Here is a 19,741-nt window from a genome sequence, read left to right on the forward strand (position 1 = left end):
ATATCTAGCCTGTGTGGTGACTGACATTTTATGGGAGAAATGAGACATGAGACTGAGTTCAAAGACTCCGCGTATCGTATGTTAGTATCTTCACTCTATCTCCTCAATCCTCGGCCGCTGCCCTCCACTCTGTCCAGCCAAGGGATCAACACTGAGTCCTGCAATCCGATCCCCCAATTCCAACCTCGGCTCACCCGCTTCATCTCCATCTCCAGCCCCGATCCTCCACACCAACGACTTCTCCAGCCAAGCCTCCAGGCTCTCAACCAGCGCGCGAAGATGTCCACGGGTAATACTGTCTGTTTCCCGGCTCTCCACGAAGCCCAGCGTCCGCAGCATGGATGGTATATTACCGATAGTCGATGGGCCACGCGAGGCGTCTTCATGCGAAGAGGGGTAAGGGGATATGTCGTCCGTCAACGAGAATCCAAAGCCGATATCTTTTCCACCGCGTTTCTCGCGGGTCGTGTCCAGTGTCTTCAAGATATCCAGAAGGAGGATTACGCTTGAACGGCGTATAATCCCGCTCTCGGGGGCGGGTTCGAGTGTTAGTGTTGCAAGAGCTAGCTCCACGGATGAGGAGAGGATGTCCGGGCCTAGGCCGATGATATTGCTCTGCACGGCAGATGCAAGGACCGAGAGTGCAGAAGCGCGGATGCGAAGGTCGTCCGGGTCTTCGTCCGATGAGGCGCCCGCTGCCCAGGCTGCGACTATGTTCGCGGCATGGGCGGTTTGCTCGGGGCATTCGGTTTCCGAGTCGTCACCTTCCAAGAGATCCACTTCGGACAACGCGGCAGAAGGCCCAGATGTCATGGACCATCCCTCGGACATGGCGGGTTCTTCTTGTTCTTTCTTTCGCTTCTCCTTTGCAAGTTGTTCGGCCCGACTTCGTTGGGTCTGTGGCTTTCGGCCTCGTCGTCCGCCCACGGCGATCATGCCCTCGCCGAGGATCTTTGCCGTCTCGCCTGCCAGCGCATCGCCCAAATCTTGCACTGTTCGCAGCAAGGCTTCGCCGATCTTCAAGCGCTGATCAAGACTCCGCTGCTCGCTTCTGTCGGCATAGCTGTCTACCAGTGTCTTGACCACCGTTCGTGGATGTCGCGATGCCAGTGTGCCGATTATTTTGATAGCGTTGAGATAGATGAACTCTTCGCTTGCCGCGGACTCGGATGTGTCAGCGATGATAGAGAGAAGAAGTGTCAGGGTCGCGGGGATATCGAGCACGGGAGACGATTTCATGATCAACGTCGACAGAAGAGAGAATCCCTCTGCTTGCACGGGCGGGAGTTCTGAGTTGAGATTAGCTAGCGCTTGGCGATGCGTTTCGAGGTCGGATATATGTGCCGGTGCGGGTTTGGTATCGTCGTGCTCGGGATGTGTGAGCTGAATTTCAAGTAACATGGAGGAAGTCGTCCCGGGCTTTGAGAGGGATGGAGGGAGCAGGGGGATAAGTTGATCCAATTGATCCTTAATCGACTCGAGCAACGGTTTGATTTCTTGCGAGGTAGCGAACTCAGTAGAGGCCAGCACGGTGGACAGCAAGCTGAACGCGGTCGAGAGTGACTCGAAGGATTCATTGTCAGATTGACCCTTCTCCTGGCCCTCTTCCTTGTGGATGATGTTGGCCAGCGAGGAGAGTGACACTTTTCCGGCCCCCTGTGGTCTCAGCTGGGATTTCAGCCTCTGCAGCTCCCCGTTGATGACCTGCTTGATAAGCTCCAGTACTCGAAGAGGGCGGCGTGAGAGCATATCGCGGAAATTGTCGAGCAGCTTCTCCGAGACCTTTGCAACAACCAATCTCTGTATGAGGTTCTCACTGTCACCATCACCCAGCGACGTCTTGGGCGGTTCGTGCATCTGCTGAGTACCGGTGGGATGCACAAGCCAGGACTCGCTCACGTGGAGGAATATATCGCCAGTCCGTTCTTCGCTGCTGGGATCGGAGCCTAGCAAACTGACAAAAAGATCCGTCCGGCTCTGTAGCGAGTCCATCATTTTAATCACATTTGAAGCCTCGTTTCGATTTTCATTCCGTTCTATCAAAGAGACACTGTCGTTTGAGTTTTTGGCGTATGTCCAGGTCGAGCCCCCGTCCCAGAGAAGGTTGTCAACCAGTTTCTTTAAAGGCTGTGCGCCAACTGAGATGCTGAAGTATGTTTGCAGCAGAGCCATGGCCCTCTCGTGAAATATCATCATTCCCTGTTCTTTGCAAAAGCAGGCCAATCCCCAAAGTGGGAGAAGAATGGGGTAGACAACTCTCTTGACCAGGCCGGGATTTGGATGTTGAAGGGCGAGACTTCTCAGTCTGTTAATGGCCAACTCAACTGTGGCACTATCCACAAGTGTGCCCGCAGGCAACTTCCTTTTTGGGGCTTGATGGACAGTACCGTCCGCGTCTGTAAATCGGTTCATCCATTTTGTGGATGAATCCTTAAGCTCCCCAGTCAGACTGGCGAAAAGCGGTTCGACGAAGATAGAATGCCCAATCGTCCCAGTAGCCCCATAAGCTCGCTTTCCGAGAATTCCATTGCCAATGATATATGACGCCGTCTTCTGCAAATCTTGATCACCGCCGTCAATCAAAGCAAGAAGCTGAGGAGCAATGGTCTTGAAGTATAGTGATGGATCAACATCTTGGGGCACTGAGGAAAGAAGCCGTGAGATTTGCATAATGGCCTGAACCGTGATATGAGGCCCGTTAGAGGCTTGGGACTGGGCTTCCTGTCCCAGGGAGGGAGCGAACTGAGCAGCCATGAACATGATGGTCTGGAGCACCCCTCCAGGGCGGAGTGGAACTCGAGAGATTTGGCTGGACACAGTCGACTTGAACCATTGTATGGTGTCCGCTTGTAGGAAACTTGATAGCGTAGGTAGTAAGACAGAGCTTGGGGTCCTTTTCATTGTTACTATTGTACTGTTTTCTTAGAGCAGTGTTGCTACTTACTCATCAATGACCCTTGCAAGTGCTTCCCCGTATCTTTCCTGACTTCGCGAAGATTGGATATTGGGATTAAATGCAAGGTCCGAGAGGCCGCTGATGACATCGCTCAAGATACGGCCTCGAATGACGGGTTGAATGCTCTGGCGTGCATCAAAGAGGATACTGGAAAGCATGTCCATTATCCGGCGTAGAAGGGCCTCGTTGTGAAGACCACTTCTTGCAGGCTCCTGGGCTTGCTTGGCAATCACACCCGCTGGGAGTACGGATATCACTCTCTGCTGCAAGGGAATTCCGACGCCGGATGAAAGAGACGGATAGATTCCCTCAAGGGAGATGAGATCCAATAATGCATGCAACGTTCGCCGCCGTTTTGCATCTTCCATAGCAGGATCTCCACTAGTGTAACCATGATGCTGGGATACGTCAGGATCATCCACAGGCGAGACAAAGGCTACATGGATTCTGGTCAGGATATCCAGTGCCTGACCGATGACGCTTGTCCTGGCGGCGTCATCGTTGACATCCGATCCCACTGAAGATTGTCTCAAGATCTGTATTAGAGATTGACCATGAGATTTTTGAATTTCCTCTGGTCGCTAGTTAGCTTCGGGACAGAAGCTCATGGGGCGTGGGATTTGCATGCCTCGAGCGAGAATAGGGTGTAAGAAGTCATCGGCCGCGACGAACGCATCCCGGATGAGCTTGAGACTTCCCATTATGGATAGATGATATGAAACATGTCGAATATCACACTGAGCAGGACGACTAACTCATTTTGGCAGCTTCAACGGTTTTCCTCATCATCAATCCATTAACGATGATATAATCACAGCCACGTGACCGCGTCAGTCTCGTGACCAGGCGTCGCGCCTTCTTGTTCGGGCATTTGTTTGTCTCCCTCGTTCCCTTCCTCCAACGCCTGTGTTGTTCACTGCCATCGCCTGCTCTTTCTGCGGACAGTCGGTTTTTCTTGTCACACGCGTCCGCTATTGTGATTCTTGTCTCCGACAAGACCTCCATTGGACCCAATCCTTGCTCAGTCGCGTCGGAGCTCCACCACGACCCATGTGGAATTGCAGTCCCTAAGTCTCTTGCCTTCCGAGGCACTTGTACAGCCATACCCTCAGTTTTTCGGCTCTCTCCTATTGCCTTCAATGACAAGCTGCGACATGTCAGTTACAGTGTCGGAGAGAGCGAAAATTAACACCCTAACCCGTGCCTTGGTCGGTTTGTTTTTCAAGACTCGAGTTTTACGGCAATGCATGGCGGGCAGAACAATTAGTGGATTCAGTCTGTGATGGACCGATGAAGCGAAAGGGGTCCGATTTGTCCAGAGCCTTTCGAGGCACAAAAGACGGTGGATTATGCGTCCTAAGAGTTCATACGAACCACGCGTCGGTTCACCAATGCTGGATTTCTCATGCTGGTCACGAGTGGATGGTCGACCTTTGCTACGAACACGGATTTTTCAGGAGAGAAAGTGGGTGGAGCATGTCGGGCACCTCGGTATTAGAGGATGCCTTGGGGAGAGTAACCGGACAGTGCAGCGGAGACTGGTTGGATGCAGCATTCCAGAATCGGATATCCCGGGACATCATCTTGCTTGGCTCAGAGGCTCGGCGCCTTGAACACAATGGCTGCTTCCACACAGTCATGTTGTTGACTTTCAAAGGAATCCACTCGTCGGAGTCATCTTCTGTCTCCCTAAATTTTGCCCAGGCTTTATTCACAGACAAAGATGTCGCGAGGTTTTTTGATTGATCGTGACATGGCTCTTTTGATGTGCCCCCTTGTGGTCCATCAAATTCTTGGCCCATTGTCCCGTTCCGGGTGGCAAGGAGTCCTCTCAAGCAAGATTGAATGTTTTTCGACTTTTGGTTCGTTCGTATCTGTTCCATCGACTCCGTTTGCAAAAAACTGTCTGCCGTCCCGTACATGCTCCCCACCCCGAGATACCTGGATATCTTTCCCCTACTTTCTACCTCTTTGGGTCCTGCTGTTTCTTGCCCTTCGGCAACAAGGCGCCTCGAATCACGGCACTCACCACCGATTCGGCTTCGATTGAAGATCCTGATCGACCGTATTAACCATCTCTTTGCAGAGAAGACTGCAAATAGATTGATGGGCGCCGACTCCAACGACAATGTTCTATTGTCGTTCCTCCCTCGGGAGAAGGAAGCGGTTTTTTCTGGATGTTCTTTGTCCGCTTCATCTCAATGCCCTCCATTTCAATGGAGAGGAAACAAAAACTTGTCCCAGATGGTACTGTACCACACACAAGAGACCGGACCCCGCATCCATTCGGTGTTTTGGTGCTGCTGACGGCGAGATGTGCAAGGCTTGAGGAGATAGATGTGCTTGGAGTTTGATCGAGTCGATTTGACTGTGACAAGACTCGAAATCGACTATCCCAAGAGAGACGTGGAGGGTATCTGATCTATGCAGGCTTCGTTCATTCAGTTATTGCTCAGCTGCCAATTGTTGCTCAGTTGCCATCTCATTTTTTGCCAACCTTGGCTACCCTTTGGTGTCCTTCAAATTTCCGAATGACCGCGGCTGCTCTGGCTGCAGATCGCTAGCTTGTCTCCTCTCGATTGCTTGACTTGCAATGTCTTCATCCTGTTTATTCCGACTAGGGGATTTTGGCTGGTCCTGGGGTATAGCGCTACGCAGGAATGATGTGGGACCTCTCTCGAGTGAGGATCAAAGCCTCGGCTTGTCTATGTCACTTCCTTGCTGCTATGTGCCATTCTCAGCTCAAACTCACGGGACGAGTCAAACGAGGTGGATCAAAGGGCAATGGAGAGACATCCTGCGTTCTTTATGCCTTCAAGGAGCGGCTGACTGATCTTTGGAAATTGGGTTCCGTCGGGTGCTGAGTTGTGCTATTGGGATCTGGCAACAGAACAGTTGGACCGGATGATGGCTGATGAACTGCCGTTTCCTCCGCTCGGTGGATGGAAACGGCCCCCTTTTTTTTTATAAGTCTCTCTATCCCTGTACACCAAGCAATGGCTAACCACCTCCGCAGATCCATGGGTTTTCTTTGTCCATCTCGACTTGGATGGGTGGTATCTAAAAGGAAATGCTGATGTTTTCGACTAAAGTTATGCTAACCCCAGTAAACTGATTTCGAATGATATGTACCGCACTCCTTTAAGAATTAGCGTAGTCACTATCTCAACAACCGCCAATTCTTCTCAGCTGGCCAAATTCCGCGAATTCGCACAAATTGCGTCGTGAAGCTTTCCAACGGAGGCGACGACTCAGCGTCGCGTGACTCTCTGAGTAAACCATACAAGCTGTAACTAAATACATATGTCATTCTCAACTGATAGCCAGTTTCTTCTGCATTTCGGATCTTTTTTCGGATTTTGAAGTGGGTCGCTTGATCCTCTGAACACTGTTGGTGGCAAATGGGTTTGGGGGTCTGTTCTTGACATCTAGCCTCTCCTTTTTGTACACCTGTAAGGATAGTATCAATATCAAGCCCGAGCGAGCGAACTACGTGTCAAGATAGTCAGATGGATTCTCAATGATGTTGAACGAGACCCCTGTCGGCTTATGTGATTACTATCTGAGTAATTTCAGATCGTCACTCAAGAAAGTATGTAATCATGCAGGATGACAGGCAACGACCCTGTCGATCCTTTGGCCCCCGACACCTAACTAGCCCCTTCCTTCAAGTATGAAAATAGGGCCAATAGGGCCAAATGGTCTCGCTCTTCGGAACTGATAATAATGATAAGCATCATCATCAGCTAATAAGTAAAAGCTTCTCCACCCAGATCCGGGGATTTCCATCTAACCTACCTGACTTAACCCAATTTTGACATCTTACATACAAATCTCCCCCTGCAGATAAACCTCCTTCTACACTCGTCACAATGAAAACTCTTAGCCTCGTTCTCGTCGGTGCTATTGCAACCCTTACCAATGCCATTGCCTTGCCAAACCCCGAGGAAGGGCCGGATGCTACCCTGAATAAACGCTGTCTTCCTGGTATGTTGTCTCACTTCTTAGCAGACATCTGAGAAACCCATACACTAACAGTTTCTTTCTTCCAATATGTAGATGGGGGCATTTGCGAATCGAGTTCAGAGTGCTGCAGCGGCCTCTGTCCAGCTTGGGGCGGATTATGCTATGGTGAGGACGGAGGGAGCACCCCCACCCCCAGCACAGGTCCGAATGGGTATTATTATTATTCCTAAGCCACCTGTGAGCTGTATTGTTGGTCATTTGTATACAGTAGGGGTTACTTGGTTGCATTATACACAGAACTTATGTACCAAAAGATCCAGTCTTGTCTTCCTTCTCATCAGGTGTGGCCCTCACAGATTCTTCTTGCCAACGAGCTTGAATGATGGTATTCATCGCCTCCTCCGACGTCAAATAAGTCTTATGGCCCTTGAAAACCCAGAAACCAATTGCAATGACCAACATTACTCCAAAGACAGCAATTGCGTAATTCATGTCACTCGGCGTTGGTGCAGGACTGCCTGGGAAAAAGAAAAAGACCGTGGTTACGATGCAGTATACCACACTGACCCAGTTGATAATAGGCCCGAATTTGCCCAGGGAAAAAGGGCCAGGTGGTAGTCTATCTCGACCAACGCAAAGCAATGTCAAAATTGGGATGCAATATGAGATCGTGAGTGCGATTGTGCTGACGCTGAGAATAGCCTCGAGGACTGTGGTCACACCGAGATAGAGGAACCCGACCACGGCGATCAGGGCTCCCTGGAGCCATAGTGCACGTACTGGCACTTTCCACGTCTGATCAACATGTCCAAAGTATTGACTCCATGGTATACCGCCATCTCGAGCAAATCCCCAGGTCAAGCGCGAGGAAGTCGTCATAATGCTGACCCCTTGACCCAATCCGTTTGCCACGAACATTGCAATAAGGACCGCACCGCCATTTAGACCCACTGTGCTCTGGATGAGCTCAATAAATGGCAACCCTGTTGGTGAGTTCAGGACGCGACCCAGATTTTGAATGCAAAATAGGCAGATCACCATGAAGATGAAGCCGGTAACTGCACCGCATACGACCGACATCCATATGGTTTTGGGAACATTCTTTCGAGGTGCAGGAATCTCTTCAGCCATGTGAATCACGGAGTCGAAGGCCGTCAACCCGTAAGCAGCTTGAACGAGACCAATAAACCAGGTGACTCCATCGCTCCATTCGGTATCGTTAGACCATGTAGCGAACACAAACCGCGCTGGCTGAAATGATAGGTTCGGTTTCGCGGCAACGCAAGCAATCATCACAATACTAATCACCACGAACAGCCCGGCGAACCACAGCCCAATAAAATTGTTGAGGATAGGCAATGTCCGGTCACTGCGACAAGAGACCAGGTTCACTACAGTGAGCATTAACGTCAGGCCGATGTACAACAACAGCTGTACCCAGCCTTCTGTAGCCCCTGACCAATGGATATCGAACATGACCTTCATCCCGAGAATGAAATTCGTCATGAAGGCATTCGCAGATGCGGCGAGAGTCCACCATCCGAATGTATTGATCCAGGCACAAAGATAGGAGGTAAATCGACCAGTAGGGGAATTCCAGAGGCGAAACACCCAATATGCTTGGCCAAGTGCTGTCGGCATACTGCTACAGAGCTCTCCGAGGGACAATGCCACGCAGATATTGCATATCGTGACTAGCAGCAACCCCCAGAGAATCCCAACGGGGCCGCCGTTGGTCAGACCAGTAGCTAGATCTTGTGCAAATGTTCCCCATGTTCCGAGTACGCAGAATCCAAGAGCAAGCATGCTCCAGATGCTGAACTTGCGTGATAGTGCTTGGTCATGGCCAAGGGCAGCGAGATCGTGTGCATCGAGGACGGTCTGATCGATCGAGTCGAGGGGCTTTAAGGGTGGATTTGTTTCCAAATCCATTGGCAATAGATCAAAACAAATATAACAACAAGGTTGGTGTTGTTGTGAGAATGAGAATAGAAAGCTCACAGTCAAGGTCGAGGATACCTAATGATGTATGAGACATTTGTCGCGGGTGCCAGGGGCCAGACAACGTTGGTTTCGGCATCTGTTCCCAGCTCTTCCGCAACGGAAGATAAGATGAGGGGATAAGGAACAGATCATCGCCTCCGTTGGACTCAATTGCAAGATCGGGCGCGATTGTGGATCCAGGAAGCTGCTTCCCCGCGTTTTCCCCAGCCCCTTATCGGGGGGTATCGCCAGAAACTTCTCTTTCGGGTTGGCTTGTCGAGATAGATGCGTTAGTTACGTAAATGTCATGGTATCTATGCCCCCTATACACTACTGTCGACCGTGATACTCCTTCAATTAAAGCAAACCGGCCCCACAGCTGTCATTTGTGATGCTGATGCCTTGTAGCCTGAGGTGTCAATATACAAGCTTCGTCGCGCGTAAGTCGTGGAATTGTTCAATTCTGCAAATCATTTACGTTTTGATGTCTATATATATATGCAAAAACCTTTCCCATAAACGCCACTTGCTTCCCAGTCTATTAGTTTGGTCTTTCGATACTACGTTGGCCATTGTTGATAGCCTTGGTGACCTCATCCAAACATCCCGCGGCAGCAGCGAAGAAGCCGAGGAAGGATCTGCTCGGGTCCAGAACGCGGCTGAGGTATTCGGGGTGGAACTGCACGCCCACGAACCAGGGATGATCGCGGATCTCAATGATCTCCATCCGCTCGCCCTTGGAGTCCTTGCCAACGAATGTCAGTCCGGCCTTCTCAAGTTCCTCGATCATGGCCGGGTTGACCTCATAACGGTGGCGGTGGCGCTCCCCGATCTGCGACACTGACGGTCCATAGAGCGCGCGCAACTTGGACCATTCAGTGCCTTCCTGGAAGATACACGGGTGCTTGCCCAGGCGCATAGTGCCACCGAGCTTCTCCTTGTCGACCTAGTAATTATAGGTCAGCAAGCAGTTCAATAAGTACATAGTCAGCAACCAACCTCCGGCATGAAGACGATAGCATGGTTTTTCGCTCCCGGGTGTAATTCCTCGCTGCCAGGATCTTCGATACCCGCAACATTCATCGCGTATTCGATAACAGCGAGCTGCATGCCGAGGCAAACGCCGAGAAAGGGTATCTTCTTTGTGCGCGCCCAGGTAATCGCCTTCATCTTTCCGGCACTACCTCTAGTGCCAAAGCCACCGCAAACCAATCTGGTGTGGTAATGTCAGTAATAAATTTGGCGTGCCAAGCACTCATGAGGACTCACACTCCATCGGCCGTACAGACAGCATGCCATGCCTTGTGGAACTCGGCTGGCGAATTCTCAAAGGCCTCGTCCTCGAGATGGCCAGAGTCCACCCAAATAATCTCGACCTTCTTGTGGCAGTACATGGATGCATGCTCGAGTGCCTTGGAAACGCTAATATAAGCGTCCTTCAGCGAAGTATACTTGCCGACCAGAGCGATTGACACCGTGTCGAATACATGGTCCTGGCCGCGAGCAAGGTCTACCCAATCCTTCCACATACGGATGCCTTGTTCCATGCGTTCCGCTGGTCGGGGAATGGATTGAAGATTGAGAAGCTCGCTGAGGTTGCCGATCAGATTCTGCTTCTCGAGAAGCATCGGGACGTGGTAAGTCGTAGTCACATTGTGTACAGCGATAACTTGCTTCTGATCCATGGAACACATATTGGCGATCTTCTGGATGGTACCCTCTTCCAAAGGTTGGTCGCAACGACAGGCGATCTGGATGATTGATCAGCCTGGAACTTCATAGCAGGGTTAATAAGTAACATACCAAGTCAGGATTCAGGCCAGCGCTTCGAACATCGCTAATGGCCCTCTGGGTCGGCTTGGTCTTTTGCTCACCACCAGGTCCTGGCCTACGACATTATTAGCTGGGGAAAGTGCCAGTTATAGGCCATATAGACGCACGGGATCATGGGCACGTAGGAGACGTGGATCTGGACGAAATTGCCCTTGCCGGCCCGTCTCTGAAGTTGGCTGATGGCATGAATGAACGGAGCACTCTCGATGTCTCCCACGGTTCCACCTTTACTTATGTGAGACACAAATGACTTGGACTGACTGGAGAATTCACTGGTACTTACCGAGTTCAATGATGCACACATCGGGTTCAGCCCGAGAATCATCGACCGGGATCTTGGCCACCCGCTCGATCCAATCCTGGATGGCATTGGTGACATGGGGCACCACCTGGACGGTCTTGCCTAGATAATGGCCAATTCTTTCATTCCGAATCACCTGGTCATAAATTTTGCCAGTCTGCCAAGTTTGATTCTCGTCAGAAAACAGAACATGGTGCGAACAAGGATCTGGAGAAAGTGCGTACGGTGATGTTGTGATCCCGAGTAAGCGTAGTCAGAAGATAGCGCTCGTAGTTGCCAAGATCAAGGTCCATTTCGCCACCGTCGTCTGTCACATAGACCTCGCCGTGTCTGGATCAATCAGTATATGGGAGACACAATGTCGAAACGCGGGCACTGACTCGGTAGGCGCCATAGTTCCCGCATCGATGTTGATGTATGGGTCGATCTTGATGCTGGTAACCGTAAGACCCGTGGTCTTGAGAAGCAGGCCAGTGCTGGAGGCAATGATGCCTTTGCCCACGCCGGAGATCACACCTAGTGGAGGCTTTTCGTCAGCCTTTGACTCACTAATCGCAGACACTGACTGCGAAGCATGTGGCCCTGTGTGTTCTGCGATTCTGAATAAAATTGGGTATCACACTTACCTCCAGAAACCAGAACGTACTTCATTTTGGCGTGATTGACCGTCCGGAGCAGTTGCGGTGACTGGGGTACAGCAAAATCGAGGACGGCAAAAAGTCGAGAAGAAGCGGGCGACGCGGGTAGAAAAAGTCGTGTCGGGCGCTAGTCCCGATTCGTGTTAATGGGTCATGTGATTGGTTGCCCTTATCTCCGCTCAGACAATAACAACATGGGAGTCGGATTATTCGGGCTCTGTAGACAAGATCTGGGTCGTTCAGGTCTTTGTTTCCAATATTTTTATCACCGTAAATTCATATGGTGGCCGGGATGTCCGATTCTTCCTGGCGAATATAGAAGCGGCCGGGCTCCACTGCCTGCATTTGGCAGAGTGGGTCATCGCAGTAGGTATAGATAGAGTAGAGCGACAGTTGAAAAGAATTTGCTCCAGACCACAATTACTAGAATTATACCAACGAAGATAAACATTATTAGGAAAGACTTGAAACCAGAACTACACCTATGCATCTGATGGTCTTCGATATCTCAATATATATATATCCACTTCAAACACGCTGTACACTGGTTGGCTGCGCCCATGGGAACCCCGCGGAATACAACCATTGTTCCGGTGGGATGGCGCATACCATATGCGCCAATGATTCAGGGACCGTCCAACCATTGAGATCAAATCCATCGAGTCCATCTTCTCGAATATCCATGATAACAGACTGGTCCGTGCTGCCAGCCGTGGTATTCATGATCTCAAATTCCGGCACATTCGGAGTTAGAACTGAGAGTGAAGCTGTCTGATGAGTTTCGCCGACAATTAATGGCTTGAGAATAGAAAACGCATTCCTGCATATTTCGCTGTACGGTGCTTTCTCCTGGAACCGAGCTAGACACCCCTGCACAGCTTCCGACATTAAATGCCTGGACTCCGGCATGGCTTTCTCTTTCCCCAAAAGCACGAGAAGCGTTGACACAGCAAGAAACGCATGGAACGATCCCACGCCGTTAATATACCAGCAGTATGGACGGAACTCTTGCCGGGTGTGTAACGTTTGGTAGTTAGAGAGGATGACCAGGGCGGCCTGCTTACACCGTTTATAGCTCATTTCGATGAACTCATCCCAAAATTCCAGACCAAACAAAGGCCGATGTAGAAGCAAAATCAGGTGATTGGTATAGTTGTCCAAAATAAACGAATGCGCCTGATGGTAGGTAGGAAGTTCGGTCTTTCCTTGAAACTGTGCTGCTTGTTCGTTTTGCTCGGCATTGATTCGGTCATAAAGAGCATGTATTTGGCTGGGGGTTGGGTTCGCAGAGGAGGTCAACTGGCAAATATCAGAAGCTAGGTGATAGAGGCGGAATTTGAACAGGATGTATGACATCTTGGTTGGTTTTTTGGTTCCAGACGAGTACAGATTCGTGGGGGAATGCGATGACAATATCTCCTCATCATCCAAGTCCGCGGGAAGCGGGACCTTATGCTCAAGCTTGAATGGTGTCAGGTTTCCGAGGCATGTGTTTTGAATCGTATAGAGCATCGTCAATGCCGCCCAGGCTCGTCGTCGCTCCTCTGCTTGGATATGATCCACATTCAAAGCAGCCGGGTCGACGTGACACCCTATTGCTATTGCAATGTTCAGGGTTGTTCCTAGGAGTGACCATGCTGGACCATGGGTATGGTTTATTGCATAAACCAAGAGGACCAGACACTGGACAGTGCGTAGGTTGTGCCGCCACATAAAGTTATCTGCGGCCAGACACTTCATGGCAGCAGATCGATATTTCGCAGCCAACGATCTGATGTTTGCTGCGGGTGAAGACTCACGGCCCAGATCTTCTAGGAGCGAATTGTTATCGTCCAGGGCTGTAATAGCAAGTCCCAGAGTCGTAAATAGCAGGCCTAAAAAGGCCAGTGGTGATGAATGTGGATCGTTTTTGAAGGAGACATATGCTGATTGGAATGTAGGATCGTGCAGGATATGGAAAAGCGGCGAGAAGACTTCAAGGAAAATAGACACAAGCTCATCGCATTGTCGAGAAGGTGGAAGCATGTCAAGAAGAGATCGATGAGCGGCGGGCATGTCGGAGAAGAAAAAAGGAAACCCTTCTGGGGCCGGCGGATGTGGTTGGATTGAATCTTGCAAAGAGTCCAATAGGGCGGAGTCGGGAGAGGTGTTATAGGGAATATACCGGACGTGACCCGTTGCAGAGGTAGCTAGTGTACCGAACTGTTGGTGAGGTGGGGTTTGATTGCTAGTTGACATCGACAAGGGCGAAGCAGCAATGTGGCCCGCAGACGAAGGCAGGTTATGATCGGAGACAGGCGACCGCAGACTGTGCAACTGTTGAGAGTTGATTGAGATGGCAGTTAAATCAATATTCTGTTGCAAAAGATCTTCGAGGGTTGAGATGCGTTGCAGCAGGACCTGTTGACCATCATGATTTCGGCTGTCTCGGGTGGCTGGCTCAATATCGCGCTTGAAATGGCAGCTAAGAGCAAATCCACGTTTGCGACATGTGTCACATGGAACACCATATCCTATACAGCGAATTTTCCGTTGTCGACAGTTTTCACAGCTCAGTGGCTGTCTCTTAGTTCCTTCGGAGGGCATGACAAGGAACTGAGTGGGAACGCGGTGTTGGCTCGGATGACCGGGGCTCCTCAAAGCTTTATATAGGGCGAACCAAACAATTGGAACTCCGCATTGTGCGGGGTATATTCCTTCCTTGAAATTTACACAATATTTATAACTAAATCCAGGCTAATGCTGGTGCACATTCTGTATATCCAAGAAGTAGCATTCAAAGTGTGGTGATTTTAAGACTGTTAGTTACAATTGGATTTGGAAGTTGTAATACATAATCAAAGCAGCTTAAAAGGAAGAACCATTAATAACGGCCGCGAAAGTCCAGCTAGATGTTTAGAATGCAGTCTGTGTTTGCCCTCGCATCTCAACACGAGCCATCTCGTTCGTCATCGAATGCACACCGGTCACGTCCTGTGCTGGAATTACATATTCTTTACGACCTGCTTTATGAATGCGGCCGTTGATGATGATAATGTTGAGCAGATCATGCTCCTGCAGAATTGCAATGTTCTGCAAGGGGTTCCCATCTACCACAACACAGTCGGCGTAGTTGCCTTCTTTAATCTGGCCCATCTCGTGGGAGCGCATGAACAGCTTTGCAACCCCGTACGTTGCCGCGATGATGGCCTCATGAGGTGTGAATCCAAAGCGCTCCACGAAGTGGGCGAGATCACGGGCATAGGTACCATGTGGTGTCCAAGCAAAGCCATAGTCTCTATTCCAGTACATTAGACAAGACCAACGATGGATATGTTTTTGATAAATCAAAGCTCACTTACCCTCCGGGTAGAACAACAATTCCTCGCCGGTGCATCTCCCGCATTCCCCGTTCGGCAGTCTCGAGTTCCTTTTGATATCCCACTTGTTCGGCTTTTTCGGTTGAATATCCGAACATAGCGGCGTCTTTGAGGGTTGCAATGATCCAGTTAATCCCGGGCGCAACAATATGCTTAGACTTGTTCCTTTCGAGAGCATCCATTCCTTCTTCGTCAATATAAGAGGCATGATAGATCACATCGACCCCGTGGTCAATACTTTGTTTGATCGAGTCTCGTGCTCGGGCATGCGAGCAGACCCTCTTATTGTGTTTGTGCGCTTCGTCAACACATGCAGCTGTTTCTTCTGGTGTAAAGTAGCACTCTTCTGCATCTCGGATCTCGGTAATCTGGGCGTTCCTAGATTAGTGAAAGCCAAAGGGGCTGGGAGGGACTGCCTACCGACTCTCCAGACATAGAAAGCTTGATTTGATCCACTCCCACTTCAATATGCTCTCGGATTCTGACATCATGTAAGACAAGTGAATGATGTTTGAAAAAGGATCGCTTACACTTTTCGCATTTCTTCAGGGCCGTCTGCAAAAGCAGTGATACCTCCAACAAGTTCGCCTCCTCTGCGAGCCATCTCCATACCATTTGCTAGATACCTTGGCCCTGGAATATCACCTGCATTGATTGCATCTCGAATGACAACATCAAGACGCTTTTTCGCCGAGGCTGCCCCAAAGCACATTGTATATCCAGAATCAAGATAGCACTCTGCGCTCCTAGCAGTAAGGAGAGTATGTTCCTCAACACCAAGATCTCCTAGCGCATCCAAGTCTCCACCATTCCAAGTGAAGTGTGTATGAGCATCACCCATACCGGGCATCAAAGTACGGCCTTTACCATAGAAAACGCGCACATTGGAATCAGCCAGAAGAGCGTCCTTGTCTGGAACGTTTCCTACTCGGGCAAACTTCTGGCCTGGGAGAAATGAAGTGTCAACGTAAGTCTTTTGCATAGAATAGAGTCATAGATTACCAATGATGAGTACGTCGCCACGGTACGGTTCACGACCTGTCGCTTCGATAATCTCTACATCGAGTATAAGGACCGTCGAGTTTGGATTGGTGCCAGCAATTTCGTAGTGCTTCGGCTGAAGGGATGGATCGAAGTGCACCTGTTCAATATAGGCAACATTTCGCGGCGGACCATCGTATTTGTCAAAGGGGTAGCCCGGGGACATCCATGAAAGATTCGCCATAATGTAGTTATGTAGTTATTCAAATTTCTAGAAAGGATTTCAAGAACTGCGCTGGGCAAATATCATCATAATCCTCGGAAGACTTGCTCTCCCATTTGTAATTCATGTAGACAACTGTAGATATCGCGCCGGAGTATTTCCCCGCGAATTTTGAAATGCGGGCGCCAATCGGGACCACTAGGTTTCTGTCCCGGAGCATCCGCGTTTCTCCGCCCCCGGATAATTAAGGCAATCTCAAATCTATACCCGTTGCGTTTTCTTTGCTAAATTTCCTAGGGGTGCCTTTCAAGATGGGTTGGCTCAGTATCCGCCATCAATACCAAAAACCGTGTCCGGTTGAATCGAATGTCAAACCGGCCACTGAGGATGTGCAATCGTGGGTAGAGCACATAGAACATGCTCGCAGCACCCCGTGCAATTTGGAATTCCCGTTCCAGCATGAATCCACGCCTGATCATGCGTTGCCCTTCATTCCCGCCGACCGAGTCCGCGAACAAGCATTTGATACCTGCGGGGATCCGCTTCTCGCCTGGATTGTCATTGACAATATCGTCTACGATTGTACAAACTTTATTCACCAACACCCAGGCGGAGATACCGTTATTCGAAGTTTTGTTGGTGAGGATTGTTCCTGGCAATTCCACCGCTTGCATTCCAGGCAGACTATGGAGGAATATGGCCGGCCCTTGCGTGTTGGACGGACTGAAGGAATACAGAATCGGTTCAAAGAAATACCGAGGTATATTGGATCATCGAAACTGAAGAGCGAGGAGTGGTAGTATAGTTATGTCATTACAAAAATCGAGGTATCTATCATTGTTATATGTTCTTAGAGCAATCCGAATAGCTGCCCACCAGTGTTTATTGCAGATTTGTACTTGACCACAACAATGATAATACTGAAGTGCACAGCGTTTAGCATAACCTTTTCCAAGACAAAAAGGGAGTTAACTAGTCGCACAGCGAGGAACGGATCTTCCGCGCATCTCCGCAATCGACACTATGTGACCACGGCGGATTTGTGCCCGGCGTGAGGGGTAAATGACTCCGCATGGCGCCATCATATTCTCGACATGGATTGCGTAATGTGCGGTGCCATAATTCAAGGTTGAACTTGATATATAGAAAAGTATTCAAGGCGCTTGAACAATTTCCAATTGCCAAACCAAGCATTTCTCATTTACACCATCAAAATGACTACAAACGGCACCAGCTCTGTCAACAGACTTACAAATTATGCTGCCTACCTTGATCCGACTACGAAACGCTCTCGTATCGGCCATCTGGACTTTGAGTCCTCGACAATCACCCCGCTTGCATTTCAGTCGGGGACGGCTCTTACCAATCTATACGAAGTGATTGCTGCTGGAGAAGCCAATACCACTCCTTCCTCCGGAGAAAGCATTCCTCTATCGACTGCAAAGCTTCTTCCTCCAATATCGGGACGCGATGTTCTGGCTGTGGGAAAGAACTACGCAGAGCATGCACGCGAGTTCAATTCTTCGGGCTACGATGCTAGCGACAAGGTTGATCAACCGACACATCCTGTGATCTTCACGAAAAGGGCAACTTCAATAATCGCCAGCGGTGACCCAATCCTCCTTCACCCCGAGTTCACCAGCTCTGTCGATTACGAAGGTGAGATTGGGGTGATAATCGGGAAGTCTGGATTTCAAATCACGGAGAAAGAGGCCATGGATTATGTTTGGGGCTACACCATCGTCAACGATATGACAGCTCGTGAAAGGCAGCGCGATCATAAGCAATTCTTTCTTGGAAAGTCGCCGGATACCTTCTGTCCGATAGGGCCTGTCGCCGTCCCCAAAGGAAGCCTCCCGGAAGATTTGAAGGTGCAGACATTTGTCAACGGTGAAAAGAGACAAGAAGGCACTCTCAAGGACCTCATATTCAGCATCCCAACGCTTATTGCCACTATCAGCAAAGCCCAGACTTTGCAAGCTGGCGACCTGATTGCGACTGGCACTCCTGCTGGTGTTGGGTTTGGGTTCCGACCTATGAAGTTCCTTAAGCCGGGTGACGAGGTTTCTATCAGTGTGACTGGGCTAGGCACTTTGAAAAATAGCATTGCAGCTTCAGACGCCAAAAACACTACCGTCGATAGCCAGGAGCGACATGTCCCGATTTCAAACCAAAAGGCGCCAGCAGGCTCAGGCTTGACCAATATCAATGGAAAAGACCTCTTCTTGCAACACCTGGGCAAGGAGGATGGCCGTCCGATTATCTTTATCCATGGGTTAGGTGGATCATCCACATACTTTTACCCATTGATATCCAAGTTGAAATCCACGAATTCATTGCACCTCCTCGATCTAGAAGGGCACGGGCTTTCGCCAACTTCGGCATTAAGCAACCTCACGATTGAATCTTTTGCCGACGACTTCTACAACATGGCACAAGCTTCATCGGTGAAGACAGGAGCCACCGTCATTGCCCATTCTATGGGCTGCCTCGTGGCCATGAAGCTTGCCTTGCAACACCCTGAGCTAGTTTCAAAGCTTATTCTCATGGGGCCGCCACCCAGTCCTCTTCCTGAAACCGCTAGCAAGGGTACATTTGGTCGAGCTGCGCTCGTTCGTGAGAAAGGAATGCTCGGTGTTGTAGATGCAATTGTTCAGGCAGGAACGTCTGCATTGGTGCAGGCAAAAAAGCCGCTAACAATTGCTGCAGCACGCATGTCACTTCTAGGCCAGGACCCGGAAGGATATGCAAAAGCATGCATGGCACTCGCTCGATCTGTCAATGACAAATTGGACGTCAAGCAATTGAATTGTCCGGCCTTTATTTTGACAGGTGACGAGGACAAGGTTAGCCCGCCGGAGCTTTGCCACAAATATGCCGCAGACATCGCAGACGCGAAAGTGCAAGTGCTAAAAGATGTGGGACATTGGCATTTGTTTGAGGATGTCGAGGGATGTGTTGACTTTGTTCTTGCGAATGTGTGATTGTTTTGAGTAGCCTTGTGAATCGACAGCCCTTCATAAAGTGGGCAAGATCATGACTATAGAGGCAACGAAGTGTCTAGCCAAATCCAATCTCTATTCCAGTACACTGGATTTCAGATTAGCCTGGAAATTTAGACTATACAAGTTTAGACTGATGAGAGGTCTTATTTTACTATATCTAAGTGGCATATAATCTAACTGGCATATACACGAATAATGTTGAGTTGATGAGAAAACGCGTAGACAAACGAACAAAATGAGAGAGCAGAATTGCACATGGCACGATTCACAGTGAAAATATTCCAAATCAATACAGTACTGGAGTGATGAACGATTCCTTTGCTACCGCTTTATCAGCCCTATCAGCCCTACATAATGCTGATTGGGTTCGAACATCTGTTGGACCCTGGATGAGCGAAATGCTTTCATCTGGCGCACTCCCATTTAACATTCAGCTTGCTGATTGGCTATACTAGAGGACTCTGGCCCCGGGGGCCAATCCTGCAATCCTTGTGCC

The 19,741-nt window shown here is 49.7% G+C and overlaps 7 protein-coding genes across 7 annotated transcripts; 2 read left to right on the plus strand and 5 right to left on the minus strand.

Annotated features, from left to right (window-relative positions):
- Window positions 1–90: 90 nt before the first annotated feature.
- Window positions 91–3,657, minus strand: N7510_007928 (RTP1/Tango6 family protein; the record flags this gene model as incomplete). Its single annotated transcript, XM_056979853.1, has 3 exons — window positions 91–2,857; window positions 2,945–3,473; window positions 3,555–3,657. 3 exons carry the CDS (start codon window positions 3,655–3,657, stop codon window positions 91–93), a joined length of 3,399 nt encoding a protein of 1,132 aa, XP_056832896.1.
- Window positions 3,658–7,222: 3,565 nt separating this feature from the next.
- On the minus strand, window positions 7,223–8,854 carry N7510_007929 (uncharacterized protein; the record flags this gene model as incomplete). The annotated part of the gene is made up of 1 exon (XM_056979854.1): window positions 7,223–8,854. The coding sequence occupies one exon, from the start codon at window positions 8,852–8,854 to the stop codon at window positions 7,223–7,225; it is 1,632 nt and encodes a 543-aa protein (XP_056832897.1).
- Window positions 8,855–9,446: 592 nt separating this feature from the next.
- N7510_007930 (putative CTP synthase) lies at window positions 9,447–11,690 on the minus strand (the record flags this gene model as incomplete). Its single annotated transcript, XM_056979855.1, has 9 exons — window positions 9,447–9,851; window positions 9,905–10,118; window positions 10,175–10,656; window positions 10,709–10,793; window positions 10,846–10,963; window positions 11,022–11,196; window positions 11,264–11,369; window positions 11,420–11,555; window positions 11,666–11,690. The coding sequence occupies 9 exons, from the start codon at window positions 11,688–11,690 to the stop codon at window positions 9,447–9,449; spliced, it is 1,746 nt and encodes a 581-aa protein (XP_056832898.1).
- A 515-nt stretch (window positions 11,691–12,205) lies between these two features.
- On the minus strand, window positions 12,206–14,263 carry N7510_007931 (Zn(II)2Cys6 transcription factor; the record flags this gene model as incomplete). Its single annotated transcript, XM_056979856.1, has 1 exon — window positions 12,206–14,263. The coding sequence occupies one exon, from the start codon at window positions 14,261–14,263 to the stop codon at window positions 12,206–12,208; it is 2,058 nt and encodes a 685-aa protein (XP_056832899.1).
- A 309-nt stretch (window positions 14,264–14,572) lies between these two features.
- On the minus strand, window positions 14,573–16,261 carry N7510_007932 (metal-dependent hydrolase family protein; the record flags this gene model as incomplete). Its single annotated transcript, XM_056979857.1, has 4 exons — window positions 14,573–14,954; window positions 15,019–15,404; window positions 15,569–15,981; window positions 16,039–16,261. 4 exons carry the CDS (start codon window positions 16,259–16,261, stop codon window positions 14,573–14,575), a joined length of 1,404 nt encoding a protein of 467 aa, XP_056832900.1.
- Window positions 16,262–16,551: 290 nt separating this feature from the next.
- On the plus strand, window positions 16,552–17,040 carry N7510_007933 (cytochrome b5-like heme/steroid binding domain-containing protein; the record flags this gene model as incomplete). The annotated part of the gene is made up of 1 exon (XM_056979858.1): window positions 16,552–17,040. One exon carries the CDS (start codon window positions 16,552–16,554, stop codon window positions 17,038–17,040), a length of 489 nt encoding a protein of 162 aa, XP_056832901.1.
- A 414-nt stretch (window positions 17,041–17,454) lies between these two features.
- N7510_007934 (bifunctional fumarylacetoacetate hydrolase/alpha/beta hydrolase family protein) lies at window positions 17,455–19,224 on the plus strand (the record flags this gene model as incomplete). The annotated part of the gene is made up of 1 exon (XM_056979859.1): window positions 17,455–19,224. One exon carries the CDS (start codon window positions 17,455–17,457, stop codon window positions 19,222–19,224), a length of 1,770 nt encoding a protein of 589 aa, XP_056832902.1.
- Between the last annotated feature and the right edge of the window lie 517 nt (window positions 19,225–19,741).

This window comes from Penicillium lagena (assembly GCF_028827675.1).
Source record: "Penicillium lagena strain IBT 129212 chromosome Unknown utg000005l_segment0_segment0, whole genome shotgun sequence".
Classification (NCBI taxonomy): domain Eukaryota; kingdom Fungi; phylum Ascomycota; class Eurotiomycetes; order Eurotiales; family Aspergillaceae; genus Penicillium; species Penicillium lagena.